This window comes from Sphaeramia orbicularis, chromosome 24, assembly GCF_902148855.1.
Source record: "Sphaeramia orbicularis chromosome 24, fSphaOr1.1, whole genome shotgun sequence".
Classification (NCBI taxonomy): Eukaryota; Metazoa; Chordata; class Actinopteri; order Kurtiformes; family Apogonidae; genus Sphaeramia; species Sphaeramia orbicularis.
The window spans coordinates 23,636,404-23,651,795 of NC_043979.1; the positions used below are offsets into that span (position 1 = coordinate 23,636,404).

At 38.7% G+C, this 15,392-nt stretch overlaps 1 protein-coding gene across 13 annotated transcripts in view; it reads left to right on the forward strand.

Annotated features, from left to right (window-relative positions):
- The window catches only part of map7b (microtubule-associated protein 7b), a 39,780-nt gene extending 24,454 nt beyond the window's left edge, over window positions 1-15,326 (forward strand). For 7 of the 13 annotated variants that reach the window (XM_030128429.1, XM_030128418.1, XM_030128420.1 and 4 more), the window contains 12 exons: window positions 447-566; window positions 3,260-3,426; window positions 6,139-6,281; window positions 6,455-6,699; window positions 8,777-8,927; window positions 9,014-9,182; window positions 10,218-10,322; window positions 10,410-10,460; window positions 10,549-10,582; window positions 10,715-10,832; window positions 12,174-12,355; window positions 13,404-15,326. In XM_030128429.1, coding sequence (XP_029984289.1) covers window positions 447-566; window positions 3,260-3,426; window positions 6,139-6,281; window positions 6,455-6,699; window positions 8,777-8,927; window positions 9,014-9,182; window positions 10,218-10,322; window positions 10,410-10,460; window positions 10,549-10,582; window positions 10,715-10,832; window positions 12,174-12,355; window positions 13,404-13,414 — 1,496 coding nt within the window. In that variant the 3' untranslated portion in view covers window positions 13,415-15,326. The remainder of the gene's footprint in view (window positions 1-446; window positions 567-3,259; window positions 3,427-6,138; window positions 6,282-6,454; window positions 6,700-8,776; window positions 8,928-9,013; window positions 9,183-10,217; window positions 10,323-10,409; window positions 10,461-10,548; window positions 10,583-10,714; window positions 10,833-12,173; window positions 12,356-13,403) is intronic. The other 6 variants (XM_030128422.1, XM_030128424.1, XM_030128428.1 and 3 more) reach the window with 3 other exon arrangements.
- The last annotated feature ends 66 nt before the right edge of the window (window positions 15,327-15,392 follow it).

The window sequence follows — 15,392 nt, forward strand, 5'->3', positions numbered from 1 at the left end:
TTTAAAGGCCTGGTACAATCCTGCATGGTTCAATATTTCATCTGTCATTCATATCGAGGCTTTTGGAACTTTATTTCCAATTTATTTATCGGCATTTTGAACCATTTTTCTCATATATGGAGATGCAATGTATTCTTTTTTTTTTGTTCTGTATTCTTTTATCCTCTCCTGCCTGTGTTTACTCTTGATTTGTGCCTCAGGCTGTTTTTCCTTCGTCTCATAATTAACAGACTTATGCATGCAGGAGTAGGTGTCCAATGCAGCCTCTGCATGGTAACGATTTTACTTCAGCTTTTTCCTTCACTGTGTTGCATGAACTGAAGGAATGTGTAACAAGTACAGTAATTATGTATTATTTATAATCAGCTTTGACAGACTGCCAGGGCTAATCAGTGTGCTGGTAATAGTTTTAACTATCAATCTACAACCATTGTGTGTGTGTTCAGGTCTGCGCCGTCTTCCATTGACAACATGGGAAAGCAATGTTGTGAACCGCCTGCAGCAGCCAACACACTCCTACCTGGCCCGCAGCCGCAGTGCCATGAGCCTGTCTGGAGAGCAAACAGGTAACATGCACACATGGACAGGAAATATCCTTCCTGGTTCCTGAAGTCGGTTGACAAAGAAAGAGTGGATGTTTATTAATATGCCCTTTTTCTGCTGTTGAGATTTTGGTGTCTTGACCCGAACAGTTTTGGACGTTAATCAGATTTGGCCAGACTTAAAGCATTACAGTGAAATGTCCCTCACCAGCCAGTATCAGGCACTTAAAGCTCTCACACACTGCAGAAAGCAATCTGTTCAGGAAGTATTCTCATACTGATCTCTTACCCCGACTGCGTGCAAAATTCCACTTTGACATTCATTACTACACTAAAAATAGAATGCGAGTTTTATAAGGATGTGCAAAACATTATGAAATCCACTAATATGTGAATTGTACACTATTTTCAAAGAAAACATTGCAGTATGCAGGTTACCATGCAAGAATAAATGTCCCACAATGCAGTGCAGTAGTAAACCTATCCCTTATGGTATATTAGATCATCTAATTACACCAAGCTTGTGGTCGTTGGAGTAGGGCTGCATGATAGGCAAGGCAAGGCAAGGCAGATTTATTTGTATAGCACAATTCATACACAGGGCAATTCATAGTGCTTTACAAAAATGGAAAAGAAACAAGTTAAAAAACACACAATTACAATTAAAACATAATCAGTAAAACATAAATAATAATCAATTAAAACAAAGTAAAGGAGAAGAGTGCAGATAGAACCCTTTCAGTTGTTCTATGCACAATTGAACAGAGACGTTTTCAGCCTGGACTTCAACATTGTCACAGTAGAGGTCTGTTTCACATCATTAGGAAGACTGTTCCAGAGTTTAGCTGCATAGAAGTGAAACGCAGCTTCACTGTGTTTAGTCCTGACTCTGGGCACCAGCAAAAGACCACTCCCTGAGGTTCTCAGGGTCCGAGATGGTTCATATGGGACCAACATGTCACAGATGTACTTTGGTGCTAGATCATGGACAGACTTATAAATGAGCAGAGCTGTTTTAAAGTCTGTTCTCTGAGCCACAGGAAGCCAGTGCAGAGATCTGAGCACAGGACTGATATGGTCGTACTTCCTGGTTCTAGTCAGGACTCGAGCAGCAGCATTCTGGATGTACTGCAGCTGTCTTACAGCTCATTTAGAGAGTCCAGTAAGAAGGCCGTTACAGTAATCTAACCTGCTAGAGATAAAGGATATGATAGTAGAAAAAACTGACATTGCGATTTTTTTTTAACCCTGTGATATATATTGCAATATGAAAAACTACTCAGGAGGATATAGCTGTGTAGCACCGACGTAAATGGTCAAACAAATTAGTTGTGTTACCTTTCATTGTGGCAATAGATGTAAGGCACTATCATCACAGAACACATGTTTCAGTTTCATCCTTCCTGTAGTTGAAATAATTCCAGGTAACTGAAATTGCTTTTGTTTTTGGCACCAAGTCTTCGTTTTCTGTGATTTTCTCTTGTTTGTTGCTCATTTTTCAATGTTGTTACCAGCGACTCACTCCATGTGCAAGGAAACTGATTAAGAAGGATTGTGATTGGTGGATCGCTGTGCGCAGTGTGTGTCAGGTACCCAGGTTGAAATTAGATGAGTACTTACCGAGTTCAGTTGCCTCCTACATTGCAGGACCTGCAGTTTGACTATTGCGCCCACGTACATTGCAATGACGATTGTGCAGCTCTACATTGGAGTATAGGTACTTGTCCTTTCTAATGTAAGGAATTAGAACAAAGTGACTGCAGGATATGCAGCAAATTCACCTGAGGTCCATATTTTTGACAGACAAAGAAGTGTTCATCTTACTTTCAGGTACTGACGATGCTGTTAAAGGTGAAGTTGTTGCCACGGTTACTTGCCTCCAACTGGCAAGAGGCTCTGCACACTCTGTTGAACGATATTACACATATTGATTACATACTGCATTTAGTGGGATTTAGGAGCGGCATCAGTCTTCACTCAGCTGTTAAAAGAGCATCTTTGATTGTGGATGGTGAAGGTGTGCATGTTTCCAGAGGTTCTACAATCTAATATTTTATGTCAATGATTATTGTTTTTTTGTTTGTTTGGTTTGTTTTATATAATTTGTTTTGGGGTTTTTTATTTCTTTTTTACATTTTCATGGATATAAAATACAACAAACAGTACAGCAAGGCCAGTTGAGGGTTACAGTATTCAACATATGCACTACTTTTGCTTACATTTTAGAATCTCTCACCGTTGCCACACAAGTCCTCTGGTGTATTTCTGCTTGTCTCTGTCCCATGTTTGTTTTTACTCCTGCATGCTGGCTGCCTCTGTATAGTTTTGTGTGTGTGGTAGTGAATGAGCCTGACAACGTAGACAGGCTTTTACTTATTTTAACCAAACCTAATGAACAGGTTATTACTCTAAAGTGATACCCAAATGATAGTTGTAGTATGATGAAGCCACTTTGCCTCTAATCAATAGCACTAATGCTTTCTTTCTCTTGTTCTGTCTCCAACAAACTCCTGCCTTTCATTCCTCCCAAATCCTGTATTTGCTTTTCCAAACCCATGGCTTTTGTTTAACCATCTAACATCCTCAATCCTTCCCCTCTCTTCTGATTTGTTTTTTTCTTCGTGCTCATATTTATAACTCCTTCACCGGTATCCCAAAAATCCCTATGCTGCTTTCCTTCCTGTGTCACTCCAAATTCCCACCATACATTACCGTAGCCATGCCTGTGTGTCCTCGCTCAGTGTCCTGCCACCCCATGGGCTCCATGTCCTTCAAGACCCTGCAGGCCCAACCACTGCCCCACTGCCGCAGCCAGGAGAGGAACCTCAGCAGGGACGCCGCCTCCTCATCCACCCCTCGCAGGAGAACGACTGGAACCACACAGGTAAGCAACAGCATCACTTATCAGGACAATGATCATCATGACGTCGAGCATGGTAGCCGTGGTGTAGCACAAGGGTCAGTTTTAGGTCCGACTTTATTTTTCATCACATGCATGCTTCTGATCTGTTAAATTATTCAGTATCATATTATATTATATCATATACCTGACCCTGAGACCTGCTTACCCTGATCAACACCAAGGTTATTATCATTAACGAAAAGTAACAAATGACGAAAACTAGAATTGAGAAAAGATAAATAAATAATAAAACTATAATTAAAAGACCAAATTATAACAAACTGAAAACTGTATTGTGTTTTTACAAAACTAAAACGTATAAAAAAATTTTCATCTTTGTCAGTGACAGATCGATATAAAATTTTAGCTGGTGGCACCATACGACACTTCACGGTCCGTCACTTGTCGTTTAGAGTCGTCTTCTCGTCCCCTCTCTACCTAAAAACATGGAGACTAAAGTTGGGAGAAAGCAGCAGAGTCCTGTTTGGGATTTCTTTTGGGATTTTCTTTCTTTTGCATTTAGAAAAAAACAAAAACTAATAACTAGCAAACTTGCTCTAAAAACTACTTAAAAGTATCTTAATTAGAGAAAAAGAAGTAAAAACTAAATAAAACTAAACTATAATGAAAAATCCAAAACTATTGTAACCTTGATCACCACACAGTATCAAGCACCGCCAAAATCCTAATCAAATCACCTGATCATTTTGATAGTCAACCATGTATTTATCTTCTCCCAAACTAATGAGTGCAACTGACTCCTTTTTACCACAAATCAGAAATGACTCACACTAACCAGTTGAGATCAAACTCTGGTACTGGATTTAGAAAACAACTTCACTTCACATTGTGCTTTTACAAGGTTTTTTACTGTGACTTCTTGTTCATTTTCAAATGGATTTTAAGATTTTACCAGTCATTTTTTAAGCAGATCTGGCTCTAAGCTATACAACTGAATTATCCACTCCCAATGTGCATATACAATTCTCCAGTAATATCCTTCTGCTTTTGCTGTCAGCGCCTCTGCTTTGCAACAACGTGCTCGAAGAGCTGAGATTTGCAGAATCCCTAACTTCTTTCATTTCACTTTTTAAAATACATTTTTCTTGCTCTCTTTTATGTGAGCTGTATTGTTTTGATTGCCTCATAGGATGCCGTCTTTTATGGTTTTATTCCTCCCGCTTATAGCTTTTATTCTCTGATCTGATAAGATTTTGTCTTTTTATTGCTTCTTTCTCTTTCTGTATCCGTTGAATTGAGTCTTTCACTTTGGAGATTTTGCCTTCATGTGCACATGTACAGTTGCACATGGCTACTCTAGTAAAAATGGGCACTCAGGCAAGATCACATTTAAAATGAATGAATATGAATAAATAACTTTGGAACATTTTTCTTTTGTGTTTTCCGAAAGTAAATTACTTTTTTATCATCATTAATGTTTCACAGCACAAAATGTAAGTTGAGTTTTGTCAGTATTGGCTTATGTGTGGTCTAGGGAACTGTTTTTCATCAAATTGTCATCCTATCTAAGATGAGCCGAGCAGTATGTAAGTGTTGCTGACTGCAGAATTGCTTGCATGCACAATTTAAGATCAAATACATGCAAGTACGTGATTCATGCATGAGCCCCGGTGACCCTAAATAACTTTTCAACATATCATAAATAAAGAGGCTTCTGTAACTCATTTTTTCCAGTAGCCTGAAATGCATCACATTGTCTATCTTTAGAGTTTATATTTCCTATAGCACTGTAGGGGAGGATGTCTAGTTTCACTTTCAGGCATTTTTTCCACCAGTTTCTGCCGACTGGAAATTTAATGTTTCCTAAGTTTAATGGCTGCTCTGTTAGTGTTGGGGGTGGTTTTGGGTTCTTGTGAGGAGAATCTCTAATCCTCCAGGAATCGAGGATAACTCTGATGCTACTGTTGACAAATACACTGTATATGTGTACCTGTTTGCGCAAATACGGATCCACTGTGTTTATTATCGAGTGAGAGCATGCACAAATTGACAACTTTTCCCCCCTTTTCCTTGTCTTTTTCATGTTTTAAATATTGTGTATCCTAGATCTGTCAGACATGATATATCAGAGTATGTGCCCATGACACAGACTAAAACATTACAGTGCCAACTGTCCATCTGTCTGTTGCTGTGTCACAGCACCACAGCTTATACCATTAAGTTCTTAAAGACGGGTATTTTCCTGCACTGTATCTCACACACACACTGACCCACAGACACATTAACACACTATATATATCTACACAAACCCCTTAATCCTAACCAGACATTCCACTTACAGTATATGCCAGTTTTATCATTTCAGTGCCATCAATGTTTTGATGGTGTAGTTTATGTACTAATAATAAATCAGCAAACAAGGTTGATCTTTAATATTGGCAACAGTAATGTTTTTTTGAGACATTTGGGACTTCTTGTGTTTCTGGGTTGTCCGTGTCAGGTCAAAAGACGATCGTCTGAGTCTAATCTTGTTACTGATCATTGTCTACGGCTGTCATTAGCGCACCCTGTGCTCCTTTAGTACCTCCTGGTCTCTCAGCGTGTTGCTAAGGACTTGCGTCATGAATTTTAATGAAACAATTTTTGAAGATTTTGCTAAATCTGAGTCTTGATCACTTGGAAACATTACCACCAGATAATTATATATTTTTTTCTCTCTGTCTCTTCAATCAACAGCCGAAGGACCGTGACCATGTCAGGAAGTCATGGAGCAACCTGTCACTCCCATTGACCCCCATTTTCAGTTTGCCCCCCAAAAAGCGTGCCCCTTCTCCAGCCAAGAAGAACAGTAAAGCAACAGCACCCTCTCCTGGCAGGTAGGAGAAGTACACCTGTGACAATGGACAGCATATTCTGAGCTGAATTAGAGAACAAGTGTGAATATCAATGAACCGAACCTCATAAGCACATGATTCACTAGATACAAACTCACTTGGTCTTATTAGGATAGATGTATATTATTAAACATTACTTTGGACTTTGTACCCAGACCTCCACAAAAGGCATCTGGGCGTCCTCCAACCCCCAAGCTGCTCAAGTCTCCGGGAGCAGAGGACCCTGGAAACCTTCGTCCAATCAGAATCACACCAGACAGCCCCCCGGCTTCTACCCCACCCACCAGATCCCAAGATGAAGAGGAGGAGGAAGAGCAGGTCCTCAGTCCTTCACAGCCTCGGCCTCAGCCACTGGGTCAGAATAAGACCAGCGCTGAGCAGACACCACCAGCACCCAGCGGTCAGTTACTACACTTCAGAACACTTTTATACCAACACCAGCATGCAGACCTTATCACACAGGTTAAAGTAATATTATCATGCCTCATTTATGGCAAGTGATATCAAAATCTCATGTGTCACAGTAGGTCATTTCATATCCACATGATAAGACACATACAGTGGTTGGACAAAATAATGGAAACACCTTAAAAAAATCAACAAAATATAATTTAATATGGTGTAGGTCCGCCTTTTGTGGCAATTACAGCCTCAATTCTCCGAGGTATTGATTCATACAACTTGTCAATTGTTTCCAAAGGAATTTTTAGCCATTCTTCAGTTAGAATACCCTCCAACTCTTTTAGAGACGATGGCGGTGGAAATCGACGTCTTACTTGAATCTCTAAAACTGACCATAAATGCTCAATAATGTTGAGGTCTGGGGACTGTGCCGGCCATACGAGATGCTCAACTTCATTAGAATGTTCCTCATGCCATTCTTTAACAATTCTAGCTGTATGGATTGGGGCATTATCATCTTCAGGTGAAGGTGTTTCCATTATTTTGTCCAACCCCTGTATAATGTATCTTATTTTCTGAATATTTCATGAATACAGTGTTTCTATAAAATGACCATATAGAAAGATGCATGTCTGTAGAGCATTATTCTAATGTACTAACTTTACAAATAAATGGCATTCACTCATATTTGATTTTTTCCCTTTTATTTACAACATTTGTACACATCTTCAGTTAAGCATAAACCAAAATATGAAATATGACCAAATACAATTTTGAAGAAACACTTCATATAGGCACTCGAAAAATAAGTTATCTGCTTATATTTCATTATTTTTCTCTTTTCATATAGAAGCTTTTTAATTAGGAATATACCAAAGTATAAAAATTAATATACAAGATAGAAACAAAACAGTCAAATCTTTTAAAGCACGTGCAAACTTAAAATGTGAATAGGGTCCATTTCTTAATCTTACACATAAGTACTGTGGGACTACTTTCTCATTTGTCTATTATAAAAGAGCCAATCAGCGCCCTCATTATATCATGTGTAGACTGCAAACCTGTCACTCTGCTGCTACAGTACTGTGGCAAGAACCATCGCACATGCTATGTGCCTGTCCAGTTACAGGAAAAGACTAGGGGACCAGTTACCAGAAGCTGGTTTGTGCACCTATTCACACGTTCAGTTTCTGCATGTAGGCAAACAACATGAAACATGGTGACTGTTTTGCCTCATATGAGGATTTTGCCTGGGTTTTTGGTGAAGAAAAATCAGCCACTGGGACAAGGTTCAGAGTGCAGAATTCGGATCATTTGATTGGCTCTGTGGCAAAAAGACAAACTGAGATTTCGTGCCACAGTACTGTGGCAGTAGCCATTGCCTAATAATAATAATATAGAGGAAGTGAATTAATTGAAATTAATGCAGATCTAACATACATGTTGTCGCTGTCGGACAGAAACCTAAGTCAACTAAGTCAACTTGGTCTTTTTTTGTTATAAAATGATCTTGTTGATCAGTTTTCATGTTGGCCTGACAGTTTTAGAAATATTTAACCAATGTAAAGTGTTGAAAAGGACTTATGACTACATCTCTTGACTCCATTCATTTATTTAGACTATACATAGTTTTTCAGTTTCCTGAAAAAAAACTGTTTTGGACATAAGAGGTTTCTGCTCGACAGCAATATGTACATGTAAAATATCAAATTCAACATGAACTAATTAAAGACTTCCAAATAAATGTGTAAAACATGGCATGTATATAACTAGTAAACAAAACATTGCAGGATCTGTGTGTTACAAGAGAACATAAAGTGTTGTTCAAATGCTGAAAACTATTGCTGTAAAAGGCTGCAATTCTATTTTTAACTGAGATGAAGAGAAAGAGCATAATGTGAAATGATATACTTTGGTTTATTGTACAGACCTTGTTTGTGACTGGTCACTATAGTAGACTCTTTTGCTATTGTAGTGCTATATGATTTTTTTTGACTGACATATTGAACTCTTTACTCATGCTGTAAGTAATAAGTGTTTTTAATGCCTATTATTACTTTTCAAACACCTTCCAGAGAGTGTGAGTAGTCCTCCGGCTCACAAGCCTTCAGCGGGAACCACAGATCCAGAGGAGGCGAGTCGTATCTTGGCTGAGAAACGACGTCTTGCCCGCGAACAGAGGGAACGGGAGGAAGAGGAGCGCAGGCAGCAAGAGGAGCAGGCCAGGTACGCTGGGCTACGAGTCAGCATATGTTAAAATCCACAGTGGGGTGGAGGATAAATACTGAAGGTGTTGATGTGTTTCTCTACAGATTAGCAAAGGAGGAGATGGCTCGTCGCAAGGCAGAGGAGAGGGCAAAAAGAGAGGAGGAGGCCCAGCGCCAGGCAGAGGAGAGGAAGAGGAAGGAGGAGGAGGAAAGAAAGGCAGAAGAGGAGAGACTTCAGAAGGAGAGAGAGGAGGCAGAGAAACTCCAGAAACAGGTTAGAGTCAGTCACAACCACATACGTAAACTCAGTAAAAGTAAAAGGACTAATACCACAGTGAAAATGGTCCCTGTATGTGGTCTTTTTAGATACATATCACATATCTGTAGAAGTTTAACACTGAGCTCATGAACTATACTGTTAGTAGTTTAATCTACAGTCGTGCACACAATCATCATGTTTGTGGACTCTGTCCTGTGAGAACCATGTATCACTAAAGTCAAGGAATTCATGAGCTCAGAAAAAAAACCGACCTCAACTAAACTTGAACTTAAGTTAAAGCAGTGGTTCTGCCCCCCCCCCCCCCCCCCCCCCCACCTATAAATAGTTTTGTGTTTGTCTATGAAAGTACTCCTCTGCAAAACATTGTATGTATGTTATCAAAATTAAAGAAAACTTAAAAAGAAACGCAGATCCATTGACAAAAAAAGTTTATATTTTAAATATTTGTATGATATTATTTTTACAGCGATGGCCTCATCCAGCATGACAGAGACTATATTTAATGCAGCGGGGAGTATAAGCTCCTCTGCTATGGTGTGGGTTTTTTTACAAATTTCATTTTAGTTCATTGTATTTTACTGGTTTGATCCATTTGAGATCAAATTGATCTGTGTGTGGAACCTGAACTAAAATGATTTTGATATCCTTGATTGTTAATATCATCAGTGTAATTTTTGCATTTCACTAATTCATCCCACAGGCCAGATTGAATCCTTTGGTGGTTCAATTTCCGTATGTTTGACACCTGTGCCTTATATGATGGAAACTTCTTTTTTATTGATTGAGATAGCACTCATGAAGCAGCTCGCTTCCTGGTGATATTCATCAAGTTTTCTTTCAAAAAACTCAAGCGACTTATCGGCATGATTGGGGTGGACTGTCTGTACATACTGCATAACTTATTTGAGAGACACTGAGTTCAAGTAGGAGTTCTATTCCACTGCTGTATAAATGTACAGAGCTGCCCAAGAACTATGTTCTCTGCACAGAGGTCTCACATTAAAATAAACTGTTTTCTGTTTAAATTAGAAAGAGGAGGAAGAGTCACGGCAGAGAGAGGAAGCAGAACGACTAAGACAAGAAAGAGAGAAACATTTTCAGAAAGAAGAGGCTGAACGTCTGGAGAGAAAGAAGGTAACACTTCAGTACAGTTTCTGTCTCATCTCATTGTTCATTAAATACACAGCAGGTAAACCCAGTTTTACTCTCTCCTGACTACAGCGTTTAGAGGAGATCATGAAGAGAACAAGACGATCAGACACAGCAGAGAAGGTAACGACCAGAGGAAGTGTGTGTCAGATTAACTATTTAATCCTTTAAGAATGAGTTCTCATTCTGTTTGGCTTTGTCCCATTTCCAGAAAGTTCTTCCCAACAGGAATGGAGATAGTACAGGTAACCTTCTCTATTTCATTTGTCACTTTTTCACCATAATTGAACCCACATTCTTATTTTACTAGAGGTCTGTGTTTGACTCTTGTTGTGATCTTCCTTCGGTTATTGGTGTTTGTCTTATTTCATCATCAGTGAGTTCTGCTTCTCCGAGTCCGTCTTCAGTCACTGTGTCACCAGCACATCAAAGCAACGGCAACAGCCGCCAGTCTGAGTCCAGCCCAAACCCCAGCACCACAGCACTGAGCCCAAGGTACACATACACATTACATACATACATAGAGGAAATAGCACAGTATCCTCATGTATGCCTATAAAAACAAAAGACCCTGTCACTTTAATGCTTGAATCTGGCTTCTTTTCTTCGCTGTTGGGTTTTATTACCCTTGACTGGTGTTGTCCTTTAGCATTTGACTGATTAAGTAGTTACTTCATGCAGAGGACATAAAGGTTTAAGAATAACAGCACTAAATTATACTGTACTGTGATCGCTGTGCAGCTAAAATTTGTGTCTCTTGTCCAGTTGCTCCTTAAAAAGTTTTAAATGTTTTATATCAAAAAATGTGAAGTTTAGGTCTTAAAATATCTTAAAAGGATTTTGACAGATCTGACAGACTGATTGGATTATGAAGCTAATGTTGGTTTTTATTACCCCTCGGCCGAGGGGTATTGTAATCCTTTTGTCGTCTCTCCATCTGTCTGTCCATTCAATGACATAATCGCATTATCTGAAGAATGCACTGAGATATCTGCACCAAATTTATACTGTGAATGCATCTTGGCATGGAGCAGAAGCCTGTTGAAAATAGGTGACCTTGACCTACTTTTTCAAGGTCAAATGGCCTTGTGCAGTTACAATATCTGAGTACTTTCAAATATAAATATGTATGTAATAAGTTTTACACAAAGACGGTCTAATCTAAGTTATAGGGCAGTAACTTTCAACAGAATCTTACACGGTATTTGGCTGAGGGATATTAAAAGTGCACAGCACGTTAGAGTAGAGTAGAGTAGAGTAGAGTAGAGTAGAGTAGAGTAGAGTAGAGTAGAGTAGAGTAGAGAAGAGAAGAGAAGAGAAGAGAAGAGAAGAGAAGAGAAGAGAAGAGAAGAGAAGAGAAGAGAAGAGAAGAGAAGAGAAGAGAAGAGAAGAGAAGAGAAGAGAAGAGAAGATGTTTTATTGTCATTACACCAGTTGCTTGAAAGTGTTTTTGGGAAATATTTACACGCAGGTCCATACATATTTGGACAGTGACACAAATGTTGTAATTTTGCTTTTGTACACCATCACAGTTGAGTCTAAATGAATAAATCAGAATGTGATTGAAGTTTGGACTTTCAGTTTTCAAACCTGACCATTCAATCCAAACAAAAATTACCTCACAGAAAAGGAATCAGTGACAAATGTGAACTATGCCGTCTCCTCTGGTCAAAAACAGTAGTTTTAATGGTCATGTGTTGAATGTGTGGCTACATAAATCTCCTTTGCGTTTAATTCTGTGACTGATATTTTCCTTCATACCTTCTGTCAGCGTGGATATGGTGCAGCAGACTTTCATAAATAAAGTCTTCTCCCTGCTTCCCTTTTTCATTTCAGGGAGAACGGGGAGTTTGAGGAGGTGATTGAGCTGCCTTCACATTCCAGGTTGTCTCCTCCTGAGGGAGAGGAGGAGCAGCAGCCACAGGACGAGGGGAGAGTTCCTGTCATAGCGTTCAGGGAGAACGGCCTCCTGAAGCCTCTGAGTGGAATAGATGAGATCTCAGCCCAGCAGGGACCAGGTCAGCACCACTTTCTGCTTTGCATTTGTTCAATGTATTTGCCTTGATGGTTAAAAAAATGCAGTTTGGTTATTATTAGACCCCCCTGGTATAACTCAACTTGAAAATGTGTCCATCCCATGTGTCCGACATCATTCTTTTCAAATTACATACACATGTTCTTTATCATTAGGAGAGGTGCACAATTTGACAGTTGAATTTCAATTTTTGGAATTTTTACAGTTTTTGAAAAGTTGAATAATTTGTCAGACATTGTTCACCCAATTCTTTTGAAATTTCACACACACTTTACATGCGCCTTCCTCTCAGTTTTTGCAAGTTTCATAAAGTTTTTAAAAAGATTGAAAGTTATGACTCAAAATGAATCCCACTGACTTTTTTACTTGTTTAGTTATTATTGTGACTGTAGGAGGTAGGAACATCTGCTGACATGTTGTTTTTCTTTGCATATTTTAGGGTTCGTACACATTTTTCAAAGTCAAATCCAAGCACTTTTCAAGCACTTTTAAGGATCATTTAAAAATGTTTCCAACACCGCACCTTATCGCTGGGGTAAAATATGTATCTACAGGAATTCATATACTCATGATTTTTTTTTTTTTTTTTCACTTTTTATCACAACTATGTACATTGTATTATGCTATAAACATGTCAAATTAAAGGAGGACGCAAAGTTTTATCCAAGAAAAGGGAAGCCACTTGGCATTCTTCAGGCACATTGGTACTAAGCTAAAGATAAAATATAATAATAATAATGAGATAAAAAATTTTCCTGCCGTCTGAGAGCACCCGGTAATTTGCTTTTTTGATATTAAGTTTTATTTTTCAAAATGTATGACCTCTGTAAGTAGCTTTGTCTTGCCATCGAACCTGTCAGACTTAATATTAAAAATAAACAAATTAATCACATCACAGAGTTATAATTGCAAGCATTTAAACTAAAATTCAAACACTTTTCAGACCTTGAAAACACAACATTGAAATTCAAGCATTTTTGAGGATTTCTAGCACCCGTACAAACCCTGGTGTTTGTCATCTTCGGTTCTAGATGTTGCCTGATGCCCCATGAGATCAAGATGATTCACCGCCCAGAAGCAGAAGAGAGACGATCAGAGGGAGGTGGAGAAAGTCAGAGCTGTTGGATTAAATCCGAGGACGGGCTCGCAGCATCACGGCCACATCCTTCCAGAGGTTTACTTTCTCACCCTGTTCCCTGCTGACAGACGAGCACCGACCGCAGCCATTTCCCAAAGATGGTGTCTCCAAAGATCTTCCCCTTAAAAGCATCTTCAGAGAGATGTTCCTGTTGTTTAAGTAACTCTCTGGGAAACAGATCATCTCTGTCTCTGACCACGATCTGGTCTGTTTGTTTAGTACACAGCTGTTCTGGTTTGTATCCCAACAACAACCCCTGACTCTGAAACGTGTGTCCTGTGACGTCACCAGAAGGCATTGAACACCAATTCCATCTTGTGACTCAGAGTGTGTGTGTGTGTGTGTGTGTGTGTGTGTGTGTGTGAGTGAGAATGAGACTAATAATAATGTAAACTGTGATCAGCTGTTAAGTCTTAATCCTTAAAGGTTTCTGTCACTATAGAACATATTGTAATCAGAGTGACATTATCAGCAATATATGACGTAACTGGAACTTGCACAACAGGCTCAGAATTACAAGGTTTCATTAAAGCTTTGGAGCCTCAATATCATAAGACTTGAACGTTTCTATTGAAATGTTACTAAAAGAGATTGATTCTAGGAACGATATCAGTGCATGAAGTTGTATTAAGAAAACAGGAAAGTGTCATGTAATATATGTTTGCCGTGTTTAATACTAGAGGTTATTACTGAGGTGAGGAGCGGGTGGATTATTGCGGAGATTGTTAAATAATGACAATGAATTTACAGTTCTCAGACTACTGAGAGTTAGGGTGTAAACTACTGATTTTGTGTTTAGTTTCATTTAATTGCTGTACAGATAAAATGTTAAGATTCTTTTCGTCTTCATCCTGTCTGCATTTTCTGTTCAAATTGTAAAAACAAATCTCTTTCGACTATAAATCCTGCCCTCTATGTTCCACTCGTTTACCCCCTCTCGGTTTACCCTCTCAAAGCTGCGTCATATCCGACCCTCACTGAGAAAGCGATCAGTGGAGGAGGATCTTGCTGTAGCGTAGTCACTTTTTTGTTGGAGGTTAATCTTTTATTTTGGCCAACAAAGTATAAAATGCATTAAAAATAATTTACTGGTGGTGTTAATTCTAATTTGAATAATCTTTTTGATGAAGGATTGAAGAATAAATGCTGCTAATCGTGACGTTCTTTGCCTTACTGCATTGTTTGAAAAAAAAAAAAAAAAAAAAAAAGAGATGATGCCAGAATTTGCCTGCACTCATTCTCATTGAAATGTACTTGTGCATTCCCAGCATGACCTTTGACATTCACACGACCAGATTCTCCAGTGGTTTCTATTTGATTTATGTCAATATATGTCAGCTTGTAATAAGAAAATGAAGCTGCGATGCAAGCGTAAAAGCAATTGGTATTATTATATGAACTAAAATGTGCAAAAAACATTGGATCCCTTTCGTTATTTTCACCAAAGCTTCCATCTAACATTTGGTTCCCCCTCTTTTCCTTTTGTATGCTGCAGTACCACCAAAATATGAAGTATTTTCAGAGGGATTATCAATAACTAATGGTATGTAATGCTGTTTTGCAAAGCATGCAGTTATCAACACTGGAACTTGATGTAGCTTGCTTGAATAAAAGCAAAAATCATTTGTAAAGTAGATGTCATATACTTTATGTATAAAGGTTGATTTATTTTACTAAGACTGACCATGATGCTTTGAAAACCACCAAACCCATTTTTCTTCAGAGGAAAAGGGCTGAGATGAGTTGTGTATACGCTGTGCAACTGGTGCAGTTGTGCTGTTTGTGCAAGTAAATAAATTTTTGAATTGATTACCTATTAAATGATGTGGTCGTGAATTGATTATGGCTGTGGACTTAAAAAAAAAAAAAATCCATAGACAAT